Genomic DNA, 23,936 nt, shown 5'->3' on the forward strand with positions numbered 1-23,936 from the left:
CCCTTGGGGTGGCAAAGGGACGGGCCGACGAATGCCACCGCCGTAAACGACGGTAAACAATATATACATCAAGGGAGGCAACGCCTGGGGCCCCCGTGACCTTTCCGCTGTTCAGGTTAAATCTATAAATACCCAGAAGATATCCGAGCCCATTGTTTTGCTGCCCTCTGAAACCGAACCTGCCAAGGGGACGGAGGGGCGTCCGGCCACCCTCCTCCTCCTCCTCCTCCTCCTTTGACCTCTCGGTGGCGAGAACTGAGTGCCGGGGGAGGATGCGGGAGCGCGGCCGTGGGCGGCGGAGCAGCGGGGGAGGCTTCCCGGAGCCCCCGGGCGAGCTCTGCCTCCCCGGCCCGGCCGCGGCCCCACGCGCGGCGCGCCCCCAATGCACGGGGTGGGGGAGAGAAGGTGAGAGCCTCTGTAATCCCGAGTTCCTTTTCACAACTTCGTGATTGAACCCGCACGTGATTAAAATCCAGATTTATCCCCCTTTTAAATGAGTCTCGTAAAAAAAGCACATTAACTCTGGTGACGAGATTCATGGCTGAGACATAAATAACTCGGATGCTCGGGAGATATTTTTTTACAAACCTGGGGGATTTATCTGCTTGCTTTTCTTACTTTTGCCCACGCCACACCCCGACCCGCCACCTCCCAGCCTGCCACCTCGCTTCTCCCAGGAAGATGGGGCACCGGAGGGTGGGAAAGTCTCTCGGGGAGACACAGTCTCGCCAATATCATCACGGAAGAGTTTGGCCAAGGCTATAAGATGGCACGTAAGGGGTCAGGGTTTCCCCCGAAACGGGGAAACAAGAAACGCTGTCTCCCAGGCACTCCCGAGGGCTGAGTTTGTGCACGACCAGCACAGATTCGCACCGAAGCCGGCAGTGAAGCGGGGCAGCCCCTCCGCCTCCCCCCCCACCCCGTGTCCCGCGAGTGGGAGAGAAATCTTCATACCCGCCTGCACGGAAAAGATCTGGGAAAAGGAGAGCGAAGCCTTACTCTACTGGCGGCCGCGTTTAGTTCCCCGTGGTGAATGGTTTTCAGACCCTCCCGCGCTGAAATGGAGGCAATTTAAGCAAAAAGATCGATAAATGGGGCTAGACCGATTTATGTTATCCCACGATAATCCAGGCATCATTTCCCAGCGCGTGCTGCACTACTTGCGGCCTCTCCGCAAGCACCCCCGTACCAGCAACACCGCCAGCAGAAGGAACAGCCCGTCGCTACTCGGGGGCAGCGGCTTTGAGTGTTGAAACTTTGGGACGCCATAAAAATTCCCTTCTCTATTTTTTTTTTCTATATCGCTGGAGATTTGGCAAGTTTAAAATACGTTAGGTGTAAAGTTTGTTCTTAATTAGGTCTTGTAAAGATGGAATTTGGTGGTCATTATGGAGCCGCTAATCAATTTTCACCCAGCAGCAAAAGTACGCCGCGGAGGAATTAGGTTTAATGAAGTGACTGTGCAAATTACAGTCGCGGACTTTATTTAAAGTCTATCAACCTCCTAAAAATGATTTCTCAAACTGTTCTTGATTTCCTTTGCTTTATGAAAAACATCACGTTTACTTTCTGAGGTTTCAGGCATTAGCAGCCATTCTCTCCCGCTCTCCAATCTGGCGCAGGAGAAGTTTTCCCATTTGCCAATTCGAATTCACGGAGAAATGGGCAAATTAAACATTTAGACCGCACAAAAATATATCCCATTGTGGCTAAAAATTTATGAAAAACGGTTCTAAAAAAAAAGAAAAATCATTCTGAAATAAAAAAGAAGACTGGTGCACTGATACTCTCTGTTATCAGAAAGCAGATTTTTGTCTTTGGTCGCGTATTTATTCTTTTGAACCGGGAAGCCTCTGAAACCGTAAACTATTTTTTGACTGGTTGATCTCTGCTGTCCCCTCTACTTTATGCCCATCCCTCCACTGAGAGAGACGACCCTGGCAGCAGATTTTACCTACTTCTCCTTAGGATCCGCACCGGGGAAGGCGGCTGCTGTTAAAAGCAAATTGAAATGCGGCTTCTTGAGAGCATAGAGGGACGAGGTCTTCACAGTCTTTAGCTCCCTTCAAAAACACTTCAAATATTTTCAGCAAATATTTTTAATACCTCGATCAATAATTGTTTCTCTCTGTCTCTCTTTCCCCCTCCTTTTGTTTTTGTTTTGTTTTGTTGGTTTGGTTGGGGGTTTTTTGTTTGGTTTTTTTTTTTTTAACTCTGAGTTTTGGGCAACTTATGCTTATTGATAGCTCAGGGATAGCAAAAGAAATAAAAACAAATTTTAAACGGTGTTTGCTGTTCCAAGTGCAGCGGGAAGGACTTGGCAAGTGTGAAGGATATTTCTGTCCTTTTTCTTAGGGGTTGTGCAAAGAAATCGTTTGACCTTTTTGCCCCATCCGAACATTAAAAGCAAACAGAAAATCACCTAAAATTCGCTTTCTCCCCACACTATACTTGTGAGAGCGGGGCAGCTCGATCCGTCCCTTGTTAAGGCCCTGGGGAGCAGGGCGTGGGGACGGCGAGAAGGGCGCGGGGACAGCTCGGGGAGCGGGGCCCAGCGCGTTTCCACCCTCGGGATCGTCGCGGGTCCGCGGCTGCGTTTCCGGGACCGTCGTTTTAGGCGGGAGAGAAACGGCCGGGGGGACAAGAGGAGACCCAGGGCTTGGCTTGTGCCAAATGATAGCTGCGAGCTACTGGATTCCTTTTAAATAAAAATAAATAAACAAGAGTTTAAAATTAAAAATACAGACACCAGGAGGGAAGCGTTGTGCTCCCTCTCCCCTAGCCCCGTCCCGCCGGCCTTGGGGCCGCGGGCCCGGCGCTGCTCCATACGCCGCGGCTCCCGGGAGGTGCCAGGCTCGGGAGCGGGGCTGGACTCCTCGGAGTGCCCCTTGCCCGCTGAGGTCCTTTTCCCTGCCGGGAGCGTTTTCCCTCTGGAGACGGTAGGTTCCTCTCCGCGACCCCCCGCGCCTCCGCTGCGGCTTGTGAGCTCCGTCCCAGGAGCGGGGCGAGGCCGCGCCGCCGGGACCCAGCGGGTCCGACCCCGGGAGAAGGATCCCGAGCTGCAGGCGTATTTAGAGGGTCCCCATCGCTCCGAGGAGTCGGCGACCCTCGCCTCGGAGCAGCTTTGATCCTGGAGCCCACAAAATTCTCCTACACCGAAACCTCCGCTTAGGGCGGCACTGCCTCCATGGAGAAAACACGGGGGTTGGCCCGTGACTCGGAAAAGAGGAGAGGGGTGCATCTTGCACCCCACTCCTTTGCCCCCGACCCACCCGGCAACTCCACGATCGAGGCTCGGGGAACTCTGGGTCAAAACGAAACGCGTGTCCCGAGACACCCGGGAAGGACTATCGCGATCGACAGCCACGGAGAGGAAGGAGAGAGGGAGAAAAATGAAGCAGAGGGGACACGCCGTCCCTCACGGGAGATCATGGAGCTAGGGGAGGGGGGAAGAGACACAGTGAGTAAGAGAAAGTCCCCATAGCAAGAAAACAAGAAAACCCAAACAAACAAACAAAAAAAACAAAAAACAAAAAAACAACAAAACCAGATACAAAAAACCCCCAAGAAATCTCCGCACAATTCCCGCTTCTTTTTTTCTGTACTCCCAGTCTCGGATGTTTTCCGGGACGCGCTGCCGGGCGGGCAGCTCCCGGCAGGACCCAGGGAGAGCGGCTGGGAGGGAGCGGGGCAGGAGGGGGGTCCCGAAGAGAAAGGAGTCGCACTAACCGGGGTTGAGGTCCAGGCACTGAGTCGGGTCTTCATTGTCCCCCAGCTGGCCATTGGGGCTGAGGCTTTCCATGGACAAATCCAGCCCCTTGTCCTCCCAGTCTCGCAGTTTCCTCTTTTTATTTGTCCCGATCAAGGCTTCTACCGAGAAAGCGTGCGCTCGGGAGCTGAGGGCCACCGCCGATCTTCGCCTCTCACTCATCTTATCCCCCAGCCCAGACCCTTGGGCAGAGGAGCGACCAGTGGCTGGGAGCGCACAGCTCGGGGACCAGAGGCAGAGCCTCTTGCCTCTTTCCCCCCCCCACCCCTCCCCAGCTGCACCCCCAGAAGAACCAGCCCTCAGTCTCCTGAAGGCACTACATGAGGCTGCAGATACTCCGCAGGCAGAGCCAGGAGGGTGTGCTCAGCCCAGGTCCCAGCACTTGCTCAGAGGGGCTGCAGACTGGATTTCTTTTTTTTTTTTTTTCTTCTCCCCTTTCCTTCTGTCTCTCTCTGATTGATCCAAACTTCTGGGATTTTTTTTTCTCCAAGAGTTAGGCAGGCTGCGTGCGCCTGTCAAGGAAAAAAAAAAAAAAAAAAAAAAAGGAAAAAAAAATGTCCCCGGCCAATAGGAGGGAGAGCTCGGGAGAGACCCAAAAGCTGCGACCCAATAGGGAAGGGAGGGAGACTCGGGCTTGAGGGAGAGGAATTTTGGCCATCTGAGTCCTGGAACACCGGTCGGGAGAATTAACTGTTTGAAGAACGGGGAGCCAGTAGGAAACCCATAACTCTAAACACAGAGAGGTAACAACTCCCGCACTTCTCTCCGCCGCACCCGGGTTTCCCAAACGCTGCTGCTGCCTAATCCCCACGCAAAGTACCCGAGAGGTGCTTTACCACCCAGCGGTGCCGGATGAGGGGGTGTTTTTAAAACTTCATTTATGCCATGTATTACTTGCCCTTGCCGGCGGAATCGGTGTTTGGCAGAAGCAGAAGCAACGTCTCGAGGGGGTTGAACTTTCGCTTCAAAACGATGCGTGTCCGTGGAGCGGCGGGGCTGAGCGGGCGGCGTGGGCTGGCAGGGAGACCCAGACACCCCCGGGCATGGGGAGCGCCTTCTCTTTGGGAAGGGTTTTATATATATATCTATATAATTTTTCCCCCTTTCCTGCTTCTTTTTGTCACTCTAGCTATAGCGAAAACAAAGCCGCTAGGTACAGATCCCGGCTGGTTGCCTGCATAATATTCAGCATTTTATTTCTGCTCTCTGGCTCACTCTGCCCTGACATCCTCCCGGCTGAGGCGGGTCCGCAGCTGCTCCCACGCCCCTCAGTCACGCGTGGCTCGGGGGGGCTCGCAGTGAAAAGCAACAAGGGTTACTTTTGAGAAGGTGACAGAAGCGTCTGTTTTCATTAGCTGGTGGGACCCCGGAAAAATAAATGAAGTCAAGCGAAACACTGTATAGGGAAAATACAGCGGGGAAAGCCAGGGGGGGTTAATTCGATACAAGTTCAAAATTAAATATAAATAATTATAAAGTATGAGAGGGGATTAGCATGGACCGAGCCGCGGTGGAAAAGCGGGGAAAGAGACACACCAATTTTCAGGAAGGGATTATTTTTTGTCCATTGTTTCTCCGCTGCTCCCCGAAGGTGCAGAGCTGCTTAGGGCAGTGCTGGGGGGGAATGAGGCTTTTCGTAGACGATTTTTTTCTGTGGGGCTGGAAACAAGTGAAAGAGGCTCATGTGGGAGTGTAGGGGGGAAAAACACTTCCTTTTGCTCCCAGAGTGAATCCACGGTGCCCACGTCAGCGTGGTACGGCGGAGCCCTTCAGCGCTCTCTCCCCTGCCTAAGGCGCCCGCCGAGGTTCACACGCACGGAAACGGATTTCAGATGAAAAGCGGGAAAGAAGCCATTTCTTCGGCAAATCCCGGAAAAGCTAAGCCTTGTTATCTAGGCCGAGGAGCAGGTTTTGTACGTCTCCATCACCCGCCCTACACCCCTCATCCCCCTCCCCGCCGCTCCTTTCCCCTCCCCTCTAGTACACCTCCTTGACAGGTCACTCTCCGCGGGCTCAGCGACGGGCGCAGCGGCGCTGCCACACGGGATATCGTGTATTCCCCACCCCGGCACTGCCCGCTCCCCGGCTCCGCGGGGAGCCGTGCCGGGACAGGAGTAGCAACAAGAAGGGAGCGACCGAGGCAAGGAGGAAGCCGACAGCGGCAGCGGGGACTTGGAGGAGGGCACATGTGTTTCCAGCGGGTCTCCCGGCTGTGTGTCCTTCCCCAGGCGAAGGAATGTCTCAAAAAGAAAACAAAAACAAAACAAACAAAAAAAACCCAAAAAACCCAAAACAACAACAACAAAAAAAACCCAAAACAAACAAACAAAAAAACCCCAAAACAAACAAAAAATCAAACAAACAAAAAAACACACCAAAAAAATCTCCCCAATAAAACCCCACCAAACCAAATATTTTCCCTCTTTCCGTAAGCCTCGGAAACACTTGCCAGGGAGGCAGACACGGAGGAAGCCTTTTAAAGAAGCTGGAGGGAGATTTTAGCAAAAGAGCCCAAGAAAATAGTGGATTATTTATAGCGTTTTAGTGAAAAGAAATGGTGCTGGAAAGGCAGGGCGATTAAAACGAATTTTGGGAACTGATGTGAGAACTCAGAAATACGTTTTCCATAGCAATAAGTGTGGTTTTACTGGTGGACAGTTTAAAGCAGCCCCGACCCCTTTTGGGTCTCTTACCTTGGGGCGCTCTCCTGTGCCACCCGAGGTCTGCGAGCTGTGTCCGAGCACTCCGCGCCCGGCTCTGGCAGCCGAACACAGCCTCTGCAGGAACGACAAGAAACACAGCGCAGTTTCCAAGCCAATACGGCCCCTAATTGCCAAACCCCAGGGAGCAGACCCTTTAGCCAGGGGCGGGAGAGCAGCTCCCCGCGGTCCCGGACGCCGCTCCCGGGACCGCCGGGATTCACGGCCCCGGCGACGGCCCTTCTCCCTGGCCCTATCCTGGTGCCCGGGAGGTTTAGGACAGCTCGCCCTCCCTCTGCCCGTCCGCGCCGGGCGGTGCAAAAGCGGTAAACACAAAGGCATTGCTGCTCCGCCGTGCGAGCGAGGAGAGAGGGCAGACCCTGCAGCGACCTTGCAGCCCCACTGGATGTGCCGGGGGAAAGGGGAGGGATGAGGGGGGCGGGAGGGACAGAGCCAACGCTGCCCCCTCGCAGGGTTCGCTGCCCCCTGCGCTGAGAAAGCTCACCCAGAGAAAACCCCCTCTCCCGAGCAGGGGGATGGGATTTCTGTTGAGCTTTTGCACCAAAATCTGACTGAGCAAAACGCATCCGCGCTGCCCCGCCGGCGCCCGGTTCCCGGGGCTCCTCTCAGCCGCAGCGGCACTGAGGCCAGGGTCCCCTCTCCCCGCGGCGACCGGTGTAAACCTCGAGTCTACCAGAGGCCTGGCCTTAATCTGGATTCAGATCCGACTCCCGACCCCCGGCCGCCAGAGATGAATGCGCCCCTTTGCCTGGTCTTTATTCCAGACTCTTACTCGCAGGGGTAGCGCCCATTAAATCCAGGAAACTGCTCCCTGGAATAAAGTGGCAGGAGCAAGGGTCGCAGGGCCAGGCCTCGGGGTTTATAAAGAAATCATTCACTTCTGCTTTCCAGTTGTCGCGGAGCGAGCCTGAAAAATATTTGTTTATGTATGGAAATATTTGGGGAAAAAAGAGAAATAAGGGGAGCCGGCTGCTGGGCGGGAGTGCTGTCCAGATGTGCTGTTTGCAGGGGCTGGGCCAGTTTCAAACCCTGCTCTACAGCAAGGAAAACCTTTCCGAAGGTGCTTCATCCAGATCTAGCCCGTGGATTTACTATTATTTCTCTTTTTTTCAAAGTTAGTAATTGAAAACAATGTTAAAACCAGTCAGCGGGCGCGGGCTGAAGGCTGTCTGATAACGTGAGCGAGTGATTTACTGGGCTTTAATACAGCGTCGATTATCTTTAAACGGATCGGAGGATTTCGAGGCTGGCTCTCTAATAAGAGGCAAGTTTAAAGCAAGCACAAGTGGCCGCTTGAAAACACGAGCGAGGTGATGTTCCCGTGCTGCGCGGGGTCAGTTATTGTGACTGGGGAAAAAAACACGCCTGCAATTTATTTTTATGGTCTGCACAAACGGTATTGTTGCGTATATTAACTAATTCATAATTATACCCCTATTATGCTGTCGATTCGTTCCCCCTCCCCTTCCCCCGGTTTTCTCAGGCTTTGAGAATTGAACCACCGCAAAATATTTACAGTCTCAAGTGTTTTTAAATGGGCTTTGTTTGTGTTTTACAGAATAAAAATCTCTATTAGTGTTTAAACAAACACCATGCCAGTCTCTTAAGCCTTCCAGATGTTTGCAATAAAATGTCAGGTTTTGCCTTTGGGACTCGAAATAAAATTTAACTACCTTCACCCTGTAATTATTCTCTTAGCTCTCCCTTCCTAAATTTATCTGCTTTCTATCAGGACAGAAAAAAAATCCGATTATACACTTGAACTATAAAAAACAGCCACTACTTTCCCTCCATTTTACTAGGAATTCTCCCCCGTTTGTTTCGGCGCGTATATTATTTTTGTCTCTCCTGTTTTCGGGGCGGCAGGAGGAGACCAGGCGGAGCAGAAACACATCGGCACGTTTCCTGGGCTTAGGACAACAAAATGCCCCTTGTCCCCGGGCCTCTCCCCCCGTTCAGCCCCATCCCGGCCCCTGTGTTCCCGGTGGGGAGGAGAATCGGGAACTTAAAATTGTCCCTGAACTTCCATCAGCTCCGGGCGTCGCTTTTCCGCAGGCACCAGTCAGACCTGACTGAATTTCGGAGCCTCCCCGCGGAGCTGTTTGGAAATAGGCAATTATGATGAATAAGTCAGTCAAAGCAGGTTCCCCTCGCAAACAAAGACCAAAGTCCCGGCTAGAGACCCTTCTGCCTTCTCAGCTACTGACTTGGAACAACACAGGCAGGATTAAAAGCCATGCATTTTGTATTTACCACGCCAAACTTCAGAAAAACCCGGAACGATAAGCGGGGGACTAGATGATCTCTCTCTTCATTTGCAGACTACAGACCCGCTTTGCCTGCTTGTCAGCAGGCTCGCGGAGTTTCTGCAGCTTTCAGCTCTCGCTGCTTGCGTGAAACCCGCAGATACACGCGGGCGGGCTGCTCTGCTCCACGCTCCCTGTGCGCTGCAGCCCCCGGGCACAGCCTGGGGGCGCGCCCGCCCGGGACACTCGGCTTCACACCCACGGGCGCCCCGGACCCAATCCCGGCTGCTCCTGCCGCCCGCTTTTTTACAAGATATTTATTTTTCCTCCCGCTTCTGCAGATTTTCTCCCTGACTTGTGCTGAGGTCTCTGCTGACAGGTGAATCCTCGTGGCTGCAGCTCTCGGATGGCGAGAGGCAAAAGGCAGCTCCAAGGAGGGCAGAGGCGAGCAAGACCACCGGAAAGCAGGGCTGACCCCCTTTTCCCCCCTCCCCCTGCACCCCAGAGAAACTGCGCACCGCTCGGGCTCCGAGGGTGAGGGACAGAGGTGTCTGATCAGCCACGCCAGCCTGTCCACAGTTTGCCACCCGCCTCATTACCTTCCTGACAACCCTATTTGCACACACACACTCACACCCCCGAGAAGAGGTGGCAAAGCCACCCGAAGTCGCTCACACAGGGTGGTGGTGCTGAGGAGAAGGTGGTGCTGGGCTCCTGGGCTCCGCTGCCCCCCTGCGCGCTCCCCCGGCCTCGTCTGCAGTGGGTCGCTGAGGTTTCCTCAGGCCCTCCTTCTTCCTGCCCCGCCGCTCTTTGCAGGTGGACTCGGGAGTGGTGTTAGCCGGCGAGATGGGACCGAGAGAGATCTCAAAGTGGTTCATAGGTCTGGGCTGGGTTTTTTGCTTGTTTGTTGCCTGGTTTGGGTTGTTTGTTTGTTTTTTTTTTCCCCACACATAAACCACCCTGAAGGAATTTCGGAGGTCTAGAGGGTTAGGAGACCTCGGGAGCAGCAGGAAAAAGACGGCAGGGAGGCTGTACGTATCTAGACAAACTCCAGGACAAGATCCACTGTCAGTCAGGGCACAAGAGCAGGTCCCGAGAAGGTCACCTGCCAAGCATCTCCCGGAGGCTGAGGGGCTCAGCTCTGCCGTGGCTCAGCACTCCTATGGTTCCAACCCCGGATCGGGACTCGTATGCCTCCCTTATCACCCCACGACGCGTGGCCATAGGAATACGAGGAGGACCGGGAAAGCTGGGCCAGAACCAGGTGTGGGGCAGCCCATGCGCAAGTCCCGGCAGGGAGATTTTAGTCTGAAAGGTGACTGTTCTCAGCAGGGCGCCTGACTATTTTTCCATGGAAAAAGAAAAAGAAATCAGTTTCACGCCGGTAGCAAACAGCATTTACACAGCAGCGCATTGAAGAGCTGCTTCTTTGCAGATACCTGCTGCTATTATAATTTGGGATAGTTTGAGGGAGTTGACGTTTGGGGGTTTGAGGGAGTTGACATTTGGGGGTTTGTTTCCTTTTTTGTTGGATTATTTTTTCCAGTCCAAACACAACCCTCGGCTCCCAAACTCACAGGACTGAGTGCGGTGAGTGGAGAGATCAGGGCACACGGGGCCTATGGTACCTTGCAGCCATCACAGCCTGAGCTACCTCCGGGGAGGAGGAGAGGGAGAAGCCAAGCGTGCTTTAACGTCCCCCGGGCCCAGGCGGGACCCACCCGGCAGCCACGTGTCCCCTTGTCCCGCTCTTGTCCCCAAGCCTCACACATGCCGAAAAAGTGGCATTCCCCAGAAAACGCTGCGGGCCTTGTGCACAATAGTTCTCATATGGGGTGCTGCAGGCGGACAACCAGCCCCTTGTTACTGAGACGGGATCCAAAGCCCACTTTTCCAGGGAGGAAAGCAGGAATGCACACAGCATTTCAATGTGTGTTCGGTCAAAAAAATAAATATAAGGGGAATTTTTTTTCTCTTCAAGGCACAGCTCTTTGAACCAAGAGACGTCTCTGCGCTCCCCTACCTCATACATGATGTGTTATACTGTAAACAACCCCGTTTAGGGCCGAACCTAAAACGAAGCAGACTTTAATGGGACTATTCAAAAGATCTGTGGCCGCCGGATGTAACCCTCCCTCTATGGAAAACAGAAGTTTATCCCCCCGTGCTATCAACCGTAGGCACCACTACAGAAGCAGGAGAGTGGTCCCCGACCTCCTCACGAGATACATTTGTGGCACAATCCAGGAACTTCAAACACGGCTTATTTTGACCCACGTGAAACACGACTGCTGTGTAAGGCAGGCAGGCCAGACACGCGGCTCCAGGTCCCCCGAAAATGGTCATGACCCACCGGACCCCAACCCGGGCTCCCTTTCTGCATATCAAACCTCGCTCGCTCTTGCTCCGCGCCCGGAATTTACCCAGATTTATTATTAAGCAAGTCTTTATTAGCTTCTAATACTGTTTTTATTAGTTTCTAGTAACCAGAAAGCTGCCGGGGACTGGGGTCTCTCAGGACGAAATTTTGGGCTGGCGGGAGGAATTTCTCCTGGTATCTGTGGTCCGTTTTTTGCCGTGCGACCTGCACTCCTCGCAGGGATTTCTCCTGCCTGGAAGATAGAAACCTTGGAATCGAACGGAGGGCGGCGAGCGTTTACGCCGTGGGATACCCCCTGATCCAGCTGAACCTTTATCCCTCCCTCAGCGCAGCTTTCTCGGCTCCCCACAGCCCATCTCGCTAATTCCCCGCAAAGCCGCGGAAACCTACAGATATCCCCCCGCTCCCGTCTCGGTGCCGGCCGCATTCCTGTCGGGGTCACGTTCTATCATAATTCTATAAGTGAAATTGTCTTCTCTCTCCATCCCCTGGGGATACGCGACCACGCAGCAGCGAGCCCTACAGCGTGTGCGGTGCTTGCCCCGCCGCAAGGCCTCTCTCCCTGCTCCGTGCTCGCCCCTGGCGCAGCTGGCACGGAGTCGCCCCGGGTCAAGGAGCGGCCTGTGGCATACTCGGAGGAGGAGCCCGAGGGCTGCAATGCCGCCTTTCAGGCTCCCGCTGAACAATATTTTGAGGAGGGCGGTGGGCAGCAGCCAGCTCCTGTCCGCAGGGGCCGAAGCGCAAGGACATCTCCGCAGCAGGGACGAGCGGAGCCCCCCGGCCGGCCGGCCCCAGGGCAGGCAGCCCCGGCAGCACTTCCCGAGGCTGCCCGGCGTGGGCGCAGCAACCGGGAGGTTCCGTGTGAAGCCAGCACGGGAAGCTCAGCCGCCACGGGCTCCGGCTTAGGGAAAGACAGTGCCGGCAGCAGGCGCCGGCTCTCGCCTGGCACGGCCGGCCAGCGGGGGAGGTGGGAGAACCAAATTCAGAAGGGACAGCAACTCTCCCACGGGGGAAGGCAACAAAGCAAATTGAGAGCGGGATCTGACAGTTCAGCACAGATCGGGACTTAATCTCCTCGGGAATGAGCAGTCAGCGAGGAAGGGAGACTCGCTGCAGGGCAGAGGGGTGTTCAGCCGCCTGCATCCAGCCGTTCCCTCGTGCGTGGGTGGCAGGCAGCTAAATAGGTACTCCTGGCTTTGGGCTGCTGTCAGGCGGGGCCAGCATGACGAGAGCGGCCGCACAGCAACCAGACAAAGCCAGCCTGTGCCACACTGCAGCCGCGCTCGGGGAATAGGAGTTCTGCCTTTGGAAAACAAAAACACAATAGCAATTAAGCGCTCATCTGAGTGTGACTGCTTGTTTGGCAGAGACTGACCGGAACACGGAGGCTTTCCCCTCGCCAGCACGCACATTCGCCCCCATTTTCCTTCTTCACTATCCGTGCGAGAGGCGTCCCGCCCAGAAAAGCTCTCCAACTATCGGGACAAAACTCAGGTTGTGGGTGCCCCCGTATCACCCGGGGAATGAGGGCGCAAGGGGGACAAATGTGGCCTCTTCTAAAATAGCAGGGCCGAGCAATAGCCTTTGAGTCAAAAGTACCTCCGTAGCAATCCTGACTGGAAGTTTTCTTCTTTACAGATGTTTTGTGGCATATTGGTCTATTTGTTAAGATCCCCCTGTGCCTTGGTAATCCTGCCCTGCCTCATTTTACTCACTTTATGTTGATGTGGTTTCTCCTCTTGCCTTTCAGGATTATAAAAATCTCTCCCTCTCCCTTCCTCTCTTTTCCCTCTACAGTCGGGTTTTAGAGAAATGTTGGTTAAACCTCATCTGCTGCTTTATTTCTCTTGTGATGGCAAATTCGGCGTCATCTGTGGACTTGCCCAATGCAAACATTGCATTAAGAAGTGTTTCAAGGCATTTTATTGTTGCTCTGCCGTGCTTTGATGTGGTCCATAGGCACCGATTGTTGATGTCTCCCTGGGACTCCTCAGTGTCAGCATCTCATTTCTGTCGCTTCTTCCTCCTCCCCCCGCATTTCTCCCCTTTTAAAAATAAGGGTTTTGAACGGTCGCGATGGATCCCACCACTTCACCCTCGAGTCACTTCTGTCCCATTTCCCAGGGGTAGGTCACTTCTAGCAATACGGGGCTGCCCCCTACCCTGAAGACCACAGATTTCCCTGCCCGCAGGCTGCAGTGGGGGGCGGCCGTGTGCCTGGCCGCCAGCCGGCAGGTCTCCTGTCCCCCACGGACACCTCTTTTTCCTGCTGGCGTGTGCTGCTCTCCCCGCACCCCTCCCCGCAGCGGAGGAGGCAGCGAGCAGCCCACACCACGCAGGGGAGAGGCAGCACCGGAGCCTCCACTCCCGGGGCCACCCTGGCGGTGACACGCCAGCCCACGCGGGAAGCCACCCTGCGGGGACGTGTCTCACCAGCTGCCTGGGCCCTCTCGCCAGCGCCCGGCGGCTGGAGCCGTCTCGCCCCTTGGCAGCAGCAGGATCACAGCCAGTCTTCTGTTGCCAGTGTCTCGCGTGGGTCCAGGCGGCCTTACAACGAAATCCTGCTCTCATGCGGCTGCTGCGGATCCGCTTCCACCCGCGCGGAGGGAGAAGGGCGCATCCTCCGCGCAATCCGACCGGGACGCCGCCAGGCACGGCACAAGCAGAGCCCGGGTCGAGCTCCCTCCAGCGCGGGCACGCGGGGAGCTCTGCAAGCATCCCCACTGGGCTCCCGAGAGAGCCACTTCACACTTTGCGTGGTCTGTAGGGTCAGCAGGCTGATCCGGGTCGGTATCTTTGGAATGGAAAAGCCGGGCAGCGGAAGTGGTTGCCCAGCAAGACAACCACCAGCAGTCTACGCCGCCCATTCAACACGGGCCTGTATTTTCAGTGGGAGAGTGATGGGGTCAGTGTCTCTCGGGTCCACCACACAAACACACTCCCCTTACCCTTCCTCCCATTTGATTTTCCTTAGCACAATAAACTCCTGACCTCCGCACGGGTGGGTTTCTCCCGGGAGTCAGGCCATTAGGCAGGTGGCTGTGGCTCGGTCAGGGAGGGGGCGGCCCGAGGGAGGCAGCTGTCAGCCTGCTTCTCCCGTCCGGCCGGTCTTAGCGCTGTCCCTGCATTCACCACGGGCCCGGCGGCGGCCGTGACCCTGGGGACAGGGATGCCAGTCCAGGCTTCTCTGGGCACGGGAGAAGCAGACGAGAGAGAGCCGCCCCGGTGGGCTCAGGCAACGGGTCGGGTTGGCTTTGGTAACTCCAGCCTGTGCATTGTATCCTTGGGCTGGGAGCGTTGCAAGAGACGCGAGGCTCACAGTTTTATATGGGGCAACTAATTTTTGAGGAACGCTCGAAGCGGGTTGCCCATGCGCCAGTGAAAGCAGAGGGCTCTCACATATCGGAGAGGTAGACACGGATCTCTTCTCTCTGGGGACAAGTGACAGGACCCGAGGGAATGGCCTGAAGCTCTGTCAGGGTAGGTCTAGTTTGGATACTAGGAAAAAGTTCTTCACCCAGAGGGTGGCTGAGCACTGGAACAGGCTCCCCAGGGAAATGGTCACAGCACCAAGCCTGACAGAGTTCAAGAAGCGTTTGGACAACGCCCTCAGCCACATGGTGTGATTCATGGGGCTGTCCTGTGCAGGGCCACGAGTTGGACTTCGATGATCCTTGCGGGTCCCTTCCAACTCAGCATATTATATGATTCTATGATCCCCCTCCTGCTCTGACGAAATTGGGTAGGGACCACTTGCCAAGCCGTGTCATGGCCCTCGCCAAAGTCCCAGCCTCGGTTTTTAATAGCTGCTGGGCTCCGTGCAACCTGATGTGTGTGCGCCTCTCTCCACGGCACCGCGCCCCTCCGCCAGCCCGGGCAAGCGCATAAAAGGGAGGGTCTCATCGCACGCTCAGGCAGCCCCTTGTGCACTGGCAGACTTCTCCCTTGTGAACGAGCGGGGATGTAAGATTAGCCCTGAGCAGATGTTCCGGCGACCAGGCTCGTCCGGAGAGAAAGCCCCGTCCTTCCCCGCCGCCTCTTTCCTGCGCTCTCGGCGCTCGCTCGCTCCCGCCTCCCGGGCCTCCCCGCGCGGCCCGATGACCTCATCCCCGGCATGTTTGCCATTACGCTTTGAGTTACCCAACCATTTTTTTTAAAAAATTAAAAAATATAAATTGCTGCTTTGTGAGATCAAAGTAACGATTTCTGGTGCATCTGGAAACTGGAGAAAAAAATTGGAGCGGCAACAGTTGCACGACTTCAAAGTGGTTTTTAACAATGATTTTTCTTCTTCCTCTCCTCCCCAATCTTTCAAGCATCAGAAAAAGACAATGGGCTCCATGGCTGTTTTCCAAAGAAATAACCTGCCTAAAGTGCCGCACAAAATCTCAAGTAGACAGGAAACACCTTACACGGCTTTATTCTTTCGATCAAATAGAAATAGTGGGAGACTCGTCTTTCTACAAGCCCAAATCCCATCGCTTCTAAACGGCGTCTGCGGACTGTTATAAAGTGTAGGTAAACGAGTTTCAGGCGCGGGCCGCCACTAAGTCTTTATTCTTTTATAGTGGTTTCTAACAACCCAGCACATGCCCCGTATAACACAGCAGCCGAGTGTAACCCCATAACTTGCAGGGAAGGAGCAGAGGGCGGTGGCAAGGGAAGATTTCACTAGCAGACACCCTCGGGCTGACAGGGAATGTAGGGCACGGAGAGAAGCAGGTACTAGGAGAGGCAGAGAAATTATGTTTCCATTTCTTAGTAGGAAATGCCTGCCCCGGCACCCTAGGGATCGTGGATCCCAAGAAGGGAGCAGAGCGAGTGGGAAAACCACGCTCTCCTCAAGCCCCGCTCCCCGCCGGGGTAACGTCTTTGGGCGCTCAGTGGCCCTCAGTGCCATCTCTGTAGTTGTTTCCAAAGAGAACCAGGATATTTCCCTTCCCCACCCCGTGTCCCTCAAGCCCCTCGGTCCCATGTGTCGGGACGGTGCCCGCAGCGAAATGCTGAGGCCGTAAAGGGCAAGCCCGCAGAGGCGGAGGCTCTAATGGCTTCGACCCTGCGCTCCTGACCCCGTGCCTCCCCCACACTTGTCCCTTTTCTCTCTTAACTACTTCAGGACTGTACCTTTGAACTTGGAGCAGAGAAGAAACCCCCTTTGGCAGGGCAGTTTCCTGCGAAAGAGAAAAAGCCGACCGCGACTCTTGCGTGTCAGGAGATGCATCTGGAGCCCCGGGACCAGAAAACTTCGCCAAGTTTTAAAAGTTAATGGACAAGCGTAAGAAAGCAAAGAGGGAGAAGGAATCACCCAAGGAACCACGGAAGAGAAATCGCAGTTCTTTGTCATCTACTCGGGAAAGCAAGAGAAGTCCCGCGTCTCCCCTCCAGCATCTAAAAGGGCCGAGCTGGGTCAGCAGGAGCGAAAAAGGCCGGGGCAGGGGCTCTGGGCCTTTAGCTGCAGGTCTGCAGGCGATGCTTCCCCTCGCAATGCCTGCTGCACCCGCAGTGGAGCTGAGCGAGTCTCAGTTCGGCTTCGCGGCCGCGGCCTCGCCCGCCGCCTCCCCTGCCCGGGGGACCCCGGCGAAGGCCCCTCCGGCAGATGTGTCACCTCTGGGTCACACCTTCCCCCTCCGCCCTGACACCGGGCCAAACGTGCGGGTCGGCCTGTGCAGTGTAGGCTTTATTGACCCGTTTTTATTGGAGCTGCATCTTCTCCGGTTTTCGCATCGAGTTTTTACTCCCTCTTTTGATTTTTAAACTCACGGCTCTGGCGGACGCCGTCTAGCCGGTGTTATGTGCGGCTGCAAAGATTTGCAGGCTCCCCATCTCCTCTTTAGGTTTCACGACTGATCCCCGGCGAATTGGTTTCCAGGTCTGCAAGGCGCGGCTTAAAAGCGACTCTTCAAAGGCCGCCTTTTCGTTTTAACGTCGGCATTGGAAAACAAATTTAGCAAACACTTCCCTCTCCCCGAGAGACCGTCACGGCACACAAGCCCCAAAACCTCGCTGGGGAGAAGACACCTCGGCGGCACCACATGAAGTGTGAAAACCTGGTGTGTCACCAGCTCTTGGGAGCTTTGCAGCACCGTCCCCTACAGTCTGCGGCCGTAAACCCGTGCGGATCTGCAATAAGAGCTCGACCCCTCCAGTCTTCGCGCACTTCCTACAAATAATCATTGTAAAGAGCTACAGAACAAACTTTTCGGGGTCGGGATCTCTGCAGCTGCCGTTTCCCTCCTACACCGTTTCCCGGCTAAAGGCCGAGAGGCTCGTACTTTCGGAGAGTACCTTTTCTTCAGCATATTGCCATATTCAGAAACATATGTGTCTAGAAACAGAACTAGGTTGGCGGCATTAACTCTTCTAGTCCTCTAACCCTGATCCCAGATTTCGAAATTGCTCATCTCCCGTTTGCAACGGCAGATACAAATCACAGAATAGGGGGAAACCCCAGGGGGGAAAATTATTTCAGAAATCAGTTCATGTTTATTTCCAGAGAAAAAAAATCCCAAACAAACAAGCAAACAATGAAAAACAAACCGGTAACTTATTTCAAATATACCTAGGAGATCAATGTTATCTTTTTTCACATAATTAGGGTTGACACCTCGTTTACACGCTGGCGCAGATCAAGAGCTTTTTATGTGTCTGTGTTCGTTTATCTAAACACAAATGTATGTTCTTGAGAGAAACCCCCTAAATTTTGAATACTGTGATTGGGTTTTGATTTGGCGGTCCTAGGTGCTCAGGAGGGTGATGAGATTTTCCTTGTCTAATTACTCAAAGAAGAACGAATTCGGGGGAGAGGGTAGGTTGAGGGCAAACTCACCCCAAGCAAACTGAAAAGGACTGGATATATACTTGACAATCTGACCTGGGTTGCCTCTCCCAGAAAGGCCAACCCCAAAGGTAGACAGACGGACAGAGAGCTGGACAGACTGTCGGGCAGGGACACGAACAGATTTTGCAAGTTAGAAAAGGAGCTCGAGTTCAGCCTGGAAAGGGGTGGCACAGTTCCGAGAATGGAGTTCAGTCGGATTTATCTGTTTGGATGGAAATATACATCGCCTTTGCAGGCACTGCTTCGATCGAAGCAAAACTGCACCTACACTTCCCTGTCAAGTTCAGAGGAAGAAGGAGAACGCGGAGTAAACTGTTCTTTCTCAGCCGAAGATAAAGATCACCCTCCAGACTAGACGGCCTGGCAGCTCAGACACAGCAGAAAGAGGGGTCGCAACCAGGGGCTCATACTCACCCCCTCTGCTTTGCCAGCGGGTCGTGTGGACACCAGAGACAACACTTCTGGATGCCTTCAAACAGAAAGCAGGCATGGACACGGCAGCCCAACGCTTCCACACACACAGAGGACGCTCTCCCCACACACACACACAGACCCAGCGACACACGCGGCGTGAGAGGCAGGCGAGCCCCTGGGTGCAGGCTACAAGCTGGGATAAGTTTCGAGGGCGGTGCGGGGAGCCCAGGCAGCCCCGCTGCTTTCCCGGGGCCGGGAAAGAGGGGAAGTTTTCAGGGACGCGGCGGCGCCAATTTGTGTCGGCCGCCGGGTTCCCAAAAATGCGTCCCCAGGCGGAGAGTCCCCGGCTCCACCAGGGCTCCGAGGAGGCCGTACCTGGGGATGGCTGCGGGCAGGCTGCCAGACAATTTCCCCCTTCGCTTGCCCTCTGCCTTCACCCCTGCAGGGTACGCGCTGCACACCAGACCCACGCCCACAGCACTCCTGGCACTGCACGCATCCTCCCGTGTAAGAGGCTCTACACGTACCTTCCCTCTATCTTTTTTTTTTCTTTATATATATATATATATTTTTTTTTTTTTTTACCCCCACACTTGATCTTTACTCTTATTCTTGATCCGTTTACCATGGCAATTGATATCTTCGTGTTCAGCCTGTTTTCAGCAACAGCAATAAAACCGTCCAGGGCATTTTTAGCTCTGTCGTAAGGATAGACTCACTTCTTCGGAATCGGCTTTAAAAGTGCATTTGCCTAGACTTAGTTTAATCTCTCTGCACAACCATATCTCCCAAACCACCCTATACCGTTTCAGTGTATTAGAATGTGCAAGGAGTCAAATATGCGTAAATACGCCTTTCCCGGCTCAAAGCTGCCCAGCTCGCAAGAATCAGGGGAAAAAAAACCTAAACCATATGTGTACAACGCCACAATCTGTATTGCACTGTAAGATAAAGAGCTTTGCCGCATCGATTCAATGGAAGTCATTAAAAAGAAAGCCCGTGAAGATTATATCCGTATTTGGGAGGCAAATGCTTGTTTAGAGAATTTATTTCTAACACAACAACGCCAGGTGAGAGTTTGCGAGGCACTAGGAAAATCGGTGATGTATGAGCCTCAGCTGCCTGGAATAAAAGAGGCTGAAAAGATACTCGGCGGGGCTCATCCGTGGGACCTCGGGAGAAGATGGGAGCGGAGACTCCCCACTCGGGCTAAGCACCATGGGGGAAGGGAGAGAGACCGGCTGCTCCGAGACCCAGGGGTGATGCGCTACGCGCCCTCGGCACTGCCGCGGGCTCCAGCACACGGAGCCTCCAAAGAAAACTCGAGGGGATCGGCGGGACTCGCCGGCCTTTGCCGAGAGAAGAATGAAAATGAGCAGCGGGATTTATCTAAGGCAATCAACGCTGCACCCTTCACGGAACGGTGCCGGACTCCCAAGGCTTCCTTTCTCGAATCGTACCAACTCACTCACTAATTGTTTCTGTTTTCTTTCCCCTCCTAACTTGGTTTTCGTTATATGGGAATTGCTGCAATTTCCCCCGCGGAGATGCTTGAAAAGAGCGAGCACTGCAGCTCGCCACTGTTGCTTCCCCCGCTTCCCCCACGCACGTTGTCTCCGGGGCATTTCCACGTGAACCTGGAGTTTCGCCTCTAGCTAATCCCAAAGTGCTCAAACTGTGGGCAATAATACATGACGGGCTGCTCGGGAATGCACAGATTTATTCCCTGCCTCAGCAAAACACGCTCGCTTTGCCCGTAACTGGATGAAGGCAATCGCTTGCCTTGCTTTAAGCCCTCCCCAAAAGCTCCTGGATGGGAACAGAGGCGTGTAATTCTGCCCACCCACGGGCTTGGGGCCCAAGGAGGACAGCAGAGGCGAGGGGCTCCGGACTCGCCCCTCTCGTCCATCACCTCTCCTGCCACGCCGGGTTTGGAGACTTGCGGAGGCGAGGGGATGCAGGGCCAACGCGAGCTTTAACATCGCATTGCAAGTCTGAGACCATGGCCAGGACCAGACATGGCTTTCCAAAGCCCACGTCTCTGCTGTTATTTCGGAGGCATCCGTAGCTAGCCCCAGCAAAGGCAGCGGGGCATGAATAAAGCAAAGAAAGAGGAAAAGGTCGTGTATCGGAGCTCGTACTGCAACACAAGACGGCGGGCAGACGTCTTTATCTGCCGGTGCGTTCATTCTGTTCTCTCTCCAGTTTAGCAGCATCAGGTGTATTTTGCCCTGTCCCTCCTATTGCCGACTCTCGAAAACAAAATAATTGAAGTTTTCCCTGCGTTGTTAGCACGCTTCTCCCTCTTTCCCCACGTTACGGAGGTGAAGGCTCGGGCCAACCTTCGGCTCGTCTCGTATTCTCCGCGTTAAGGGAAGCGGGGAGAGCTTAGTAAATAACCCCCGATGAGCAGATCTGATCGCCCCTGCACAGTCCCCTCACGTAAGCTTTTAAACCACTCGGACACTGAAATCACCCCCAGCCTATGGCTCGCTGAGGGAAAGAGCTGGGGAATAATCGTCGGGAGAGGGACGGACCGAGTCAGCCTCCTTTTCCCTGGAGCAGGGGCTGCCCTTGTTTTTGCTCTGAACTCTGCTTGAGGAAAAGACTCCTCCGGGATGCGGAGACATCAGGATAGCTTTCAGTGATGGGACTGTTTTCTGTGCAGTAAGCAAGCATCGTTCCATAGGGAGCGAGAGAAAGGCTAAGAGGTTCAGAAAGGCCCTCGACGGGCGTCCTGCTTGTTTTTAACCTTTGGGACGACGCGGTGAGTGCCCAGAGGCTTACGGGGGGACACAGCCCAGCACATAGCTCATGGGATGCTCCCTCCCTCACGCCGCTACACGGGCTGAGCAGAGCTCGGAGCTTTGAAAGTCTCCTTGAACCCGCTCCCTCGTCCCGGTCAGGGCAGCGGGACACCGGCAGAAGCAGCTCCCGGCCCCGTGCCACGAGGAAGCAGGGCGGCGGGCTGGGCTGGGGAGCGCGGGGAGCCGGGCCGGGCCGGGCCCCGGGAGCAGCGGGGCGCGATGCGCGGGCGGCCCGCCCGCAGCGCCCCCGGCCCGCCGCTGCCCCCTGGCGCCCGCCGCCGCGCACTGCGCCCCCAGGGCCCCCGCGGCTCCCCCCGCGCTGGGGAAGCTCCTTCCCACCCACGGAGCCCCAGCAAGGCTCCCCCACCGCTGCTCCACTCCTGCCACACCTTCCCCGACACTTTCCCAGTTCTCTCCGCTGGCCGCTTGTTTCGAGGTGGGGAGCGGGGAGAGGCCCGCAACAACAGCAGGCAGCGGCGTCCCATCCTCGAGATACCCAACCAGCAGTGCAAGGCCCAAGAACAGAGAGACCAGCTTCCTAAAAAAACCTCAAAGGCCAACCCAAACTGTTTACTATTCAGGAAATTTAGTAATTTTTTCCCCCTTCCCTGTAGTAGAATTACCTTCCTTTTGATATTAGATACTTGGAGAGACCCTTGTGTTCACACTGCAAGGAGGAGACAAAGATCGAGAAACTGCAGTAGAGCCTGTGGTTCAAGTTTCTTTTGGGTCATTTTCAAGCATTTTGCAGCACAACAAAGAGTATTAAGTTAGAAATCAACAGCCTACAGGTTTCTGCGAAGCACACAACTTGGATGCTTTTACTAAATGCATTTATTACTCTGTACTGAATTATCTGCCCTCCAGCACTTCTCACTACGTTTACTTACACCATAAGCATCACCAAAAGAGCACTTCAGGAAGAAATACTGTAACTCAGTGCCAAGTGCGAGCATCTTCAACTAGAAGGCTCAAAATGCTTCACAAATACTAGTTTGGCCTCCCAATATCTATGTAATGAAGTCTCCTATGCCTCATTTATAGTGAGAAAACTGAGGCAAAGCATCCTACTCAAAGTTAAGCATCCTGCTCAAGTGCAACAAAGAAATAAACTCAACTCAGATCAGATGAAAAACAATATACCAAAATGGCCTTGACGATGCACATTTTGCTGTCTTCTACGAAGCCATAGCAAAACATTCAATAAAGCTGATAAGGAATATTCAATGTTCTCTATTCATTTAATTCTCATCTGCAAGAACATTATACTTGGGTTTTTTTCTAACTTAAGAGAGGTAAAACATCCTCCCCAAAACCCTGCAGCATCCATCTTCTCAGGCCACCCAGAGATCTCCCTCGACAAATCACTCAAGATTTATTGAAATATCCTCATAAGCCACAAAGCTAATGAACATTCACACTTCAGCTAATCCATCTCCTCAAAGGCAAACAGAAAGTAGAGCGAAGCCCTTTGAGTCAGAACCTGGTTGGCTTAAAGAAGAAAAGAAGTGGAGTTTCTACTCCTGCCAGTGTGTAATGCTGGTAACCGAAGTGGATTAAAAGAGCAGCAATGCTCATCACTTCAATTTTGTTGTTACACTATACAGATATTTTGGAACTCTGAAGCCTATTTTAACAATAACTCTGTAGGAATTAGGCCCATTAGATATAAGTCCCCCACAAAAGCACATTTCATCCTCAGAGGAGCCAGAACAACCCACATACAAATCAGGAACACATCTGAATTTACAGAATCACAGAATGGGTCAGGTTGGAAGGGACCACAGTGGGCCAGCTCCTCCAACCTCCCTGCTCAAGCAGGGTCATCCCAGAGCACATGGCACAGGACTGTGTCCACATGGTTCTGGAGTACCTCCAGAGAGAGAGACTCCACAACCTCTCCGGGCAGCCTGTTCTAGTGCATCTGCACAGTAAAGAAGTTCTTCCTCATGTTCTGGTGGAATTTCCAGTGTTCCAGTTTCTGCCCATTGCCTCTTGTCCTAGCACTTGGCCCCACCTAGAAGTCTGGCTCCATCCTCTTGGCACCCTCCCTTCAGATACTTATAGACATTGATGAGGCTACCTCTCAGACATCTCTTCTCAAGGCTGAACAGGCCCAGCTCTCTCAGCCTTTCCTCATAAGAGATTCGAGATCTTCAGAATCCCAGCACATCCTTGGGCTGTTTTGGCAATGGTTATTAAACACCAAAATCATACTTTCCCAACAGGTCACACCAACACTACACAACCTGCAGCACTCATGCAGTGTACACAGTAAATTCATCCACTTCACAGTTTCCTTCTAGGGGGGTTCATGTTGGTGGACGTAAGGCAGGAGTCTCACAGTTTGGATCAGTTGTCTCAATGGTGGCAGCAGCAATCCTCTCCCGAGCAGCAAGGCCCTTCTTCGCCATGTGCCAACGTGCACGCATAACAAAGGCATCAGCTCTGGGACAGAAATGGGTTTAGTTGTTCACATCCAGTGGTTTTCCCCCCATAATATCCACACAATTTCAACTTTGGGGGCGTGCAAACAGTGATGTCACTAAGAGTAAGTTCATGAGGGCTGCCTAAAAATAATGGATGACACACTGCCACTTGCAGTTTACATTTGGCCTACCAAGCCTAAGGAGAAAACTGCTCTTTTTCCCATTCTTGCTGTGGGAACATCTGCCAGACAGGCCATGAAGGAGTAAGTGTGGGCAGAGCAAGCCCCAACCCACTCACAGATCTTTCGTGGCTTAAATACTCAAGAGGCACTT

The 23,936-nt window shown here is 54.0% G+C and overlaps 2 protein-coding genes across 2 annotated transcripts in view; both read right to left on the reverse strand.

The window, feature by feature from the left end:
- Window positions 1-4,250, reverse strand: part of TBX15 (T-box transcription factor 15) — a 90,611-nt gene extending 86,361 nt beyond the window's left edge. The window contains exon 1 of the mRNA XM_048295587.1: window positions 3,730-4,250. Coding sequence (XP_048151544.1) covers window positions 3,730-3,931 — 202 coding nt within the window. The 5' untranslated portion in view covers window positions 3,932-4,250. The remainder of the gene's footprint in view (window positions 1-3,729) is intronic.
- Window positions 4,251-5,711: 1,461 nt separating this feature from the next.
- LOC125316894 lies at window positions 5,712-7,136 on the reverse strand. Its single transcript, XM_048286290.1, has 2 exons — window positions 6,463-7,136; window positions 5,712-6,009 (listed from the first exon to the last, which is right to left on the reverse strand). Exons 1-2 carry the CDS (start codon window positions 7,053-7,055, stop codon window positions 5,712-5,714), a joined length of 891 nt encoding a protein of 296 aa, XP_048142247.1. The 5' UTR covers window positions 7,056-7,136.
- Between the last annotated feature and the right edge of the window lie 16,800 nt (window positions 7,137-23,936).

Source organism: Corvus hawaiiensis, chromosome 2, assembly GCF_020740725.1.
Source record: "Corvus hawaiiensis isolate bCorHaw1 chromosome 2, bCorHaw1.pri.cur, whole genome shotgun sequence".
NCBI classification, from domain to species: Eukaryota; Metazoa; Chordata; class Aves; order Passeriformes; family Corvidae; genus Corvus; species Corvus hawaiiensis.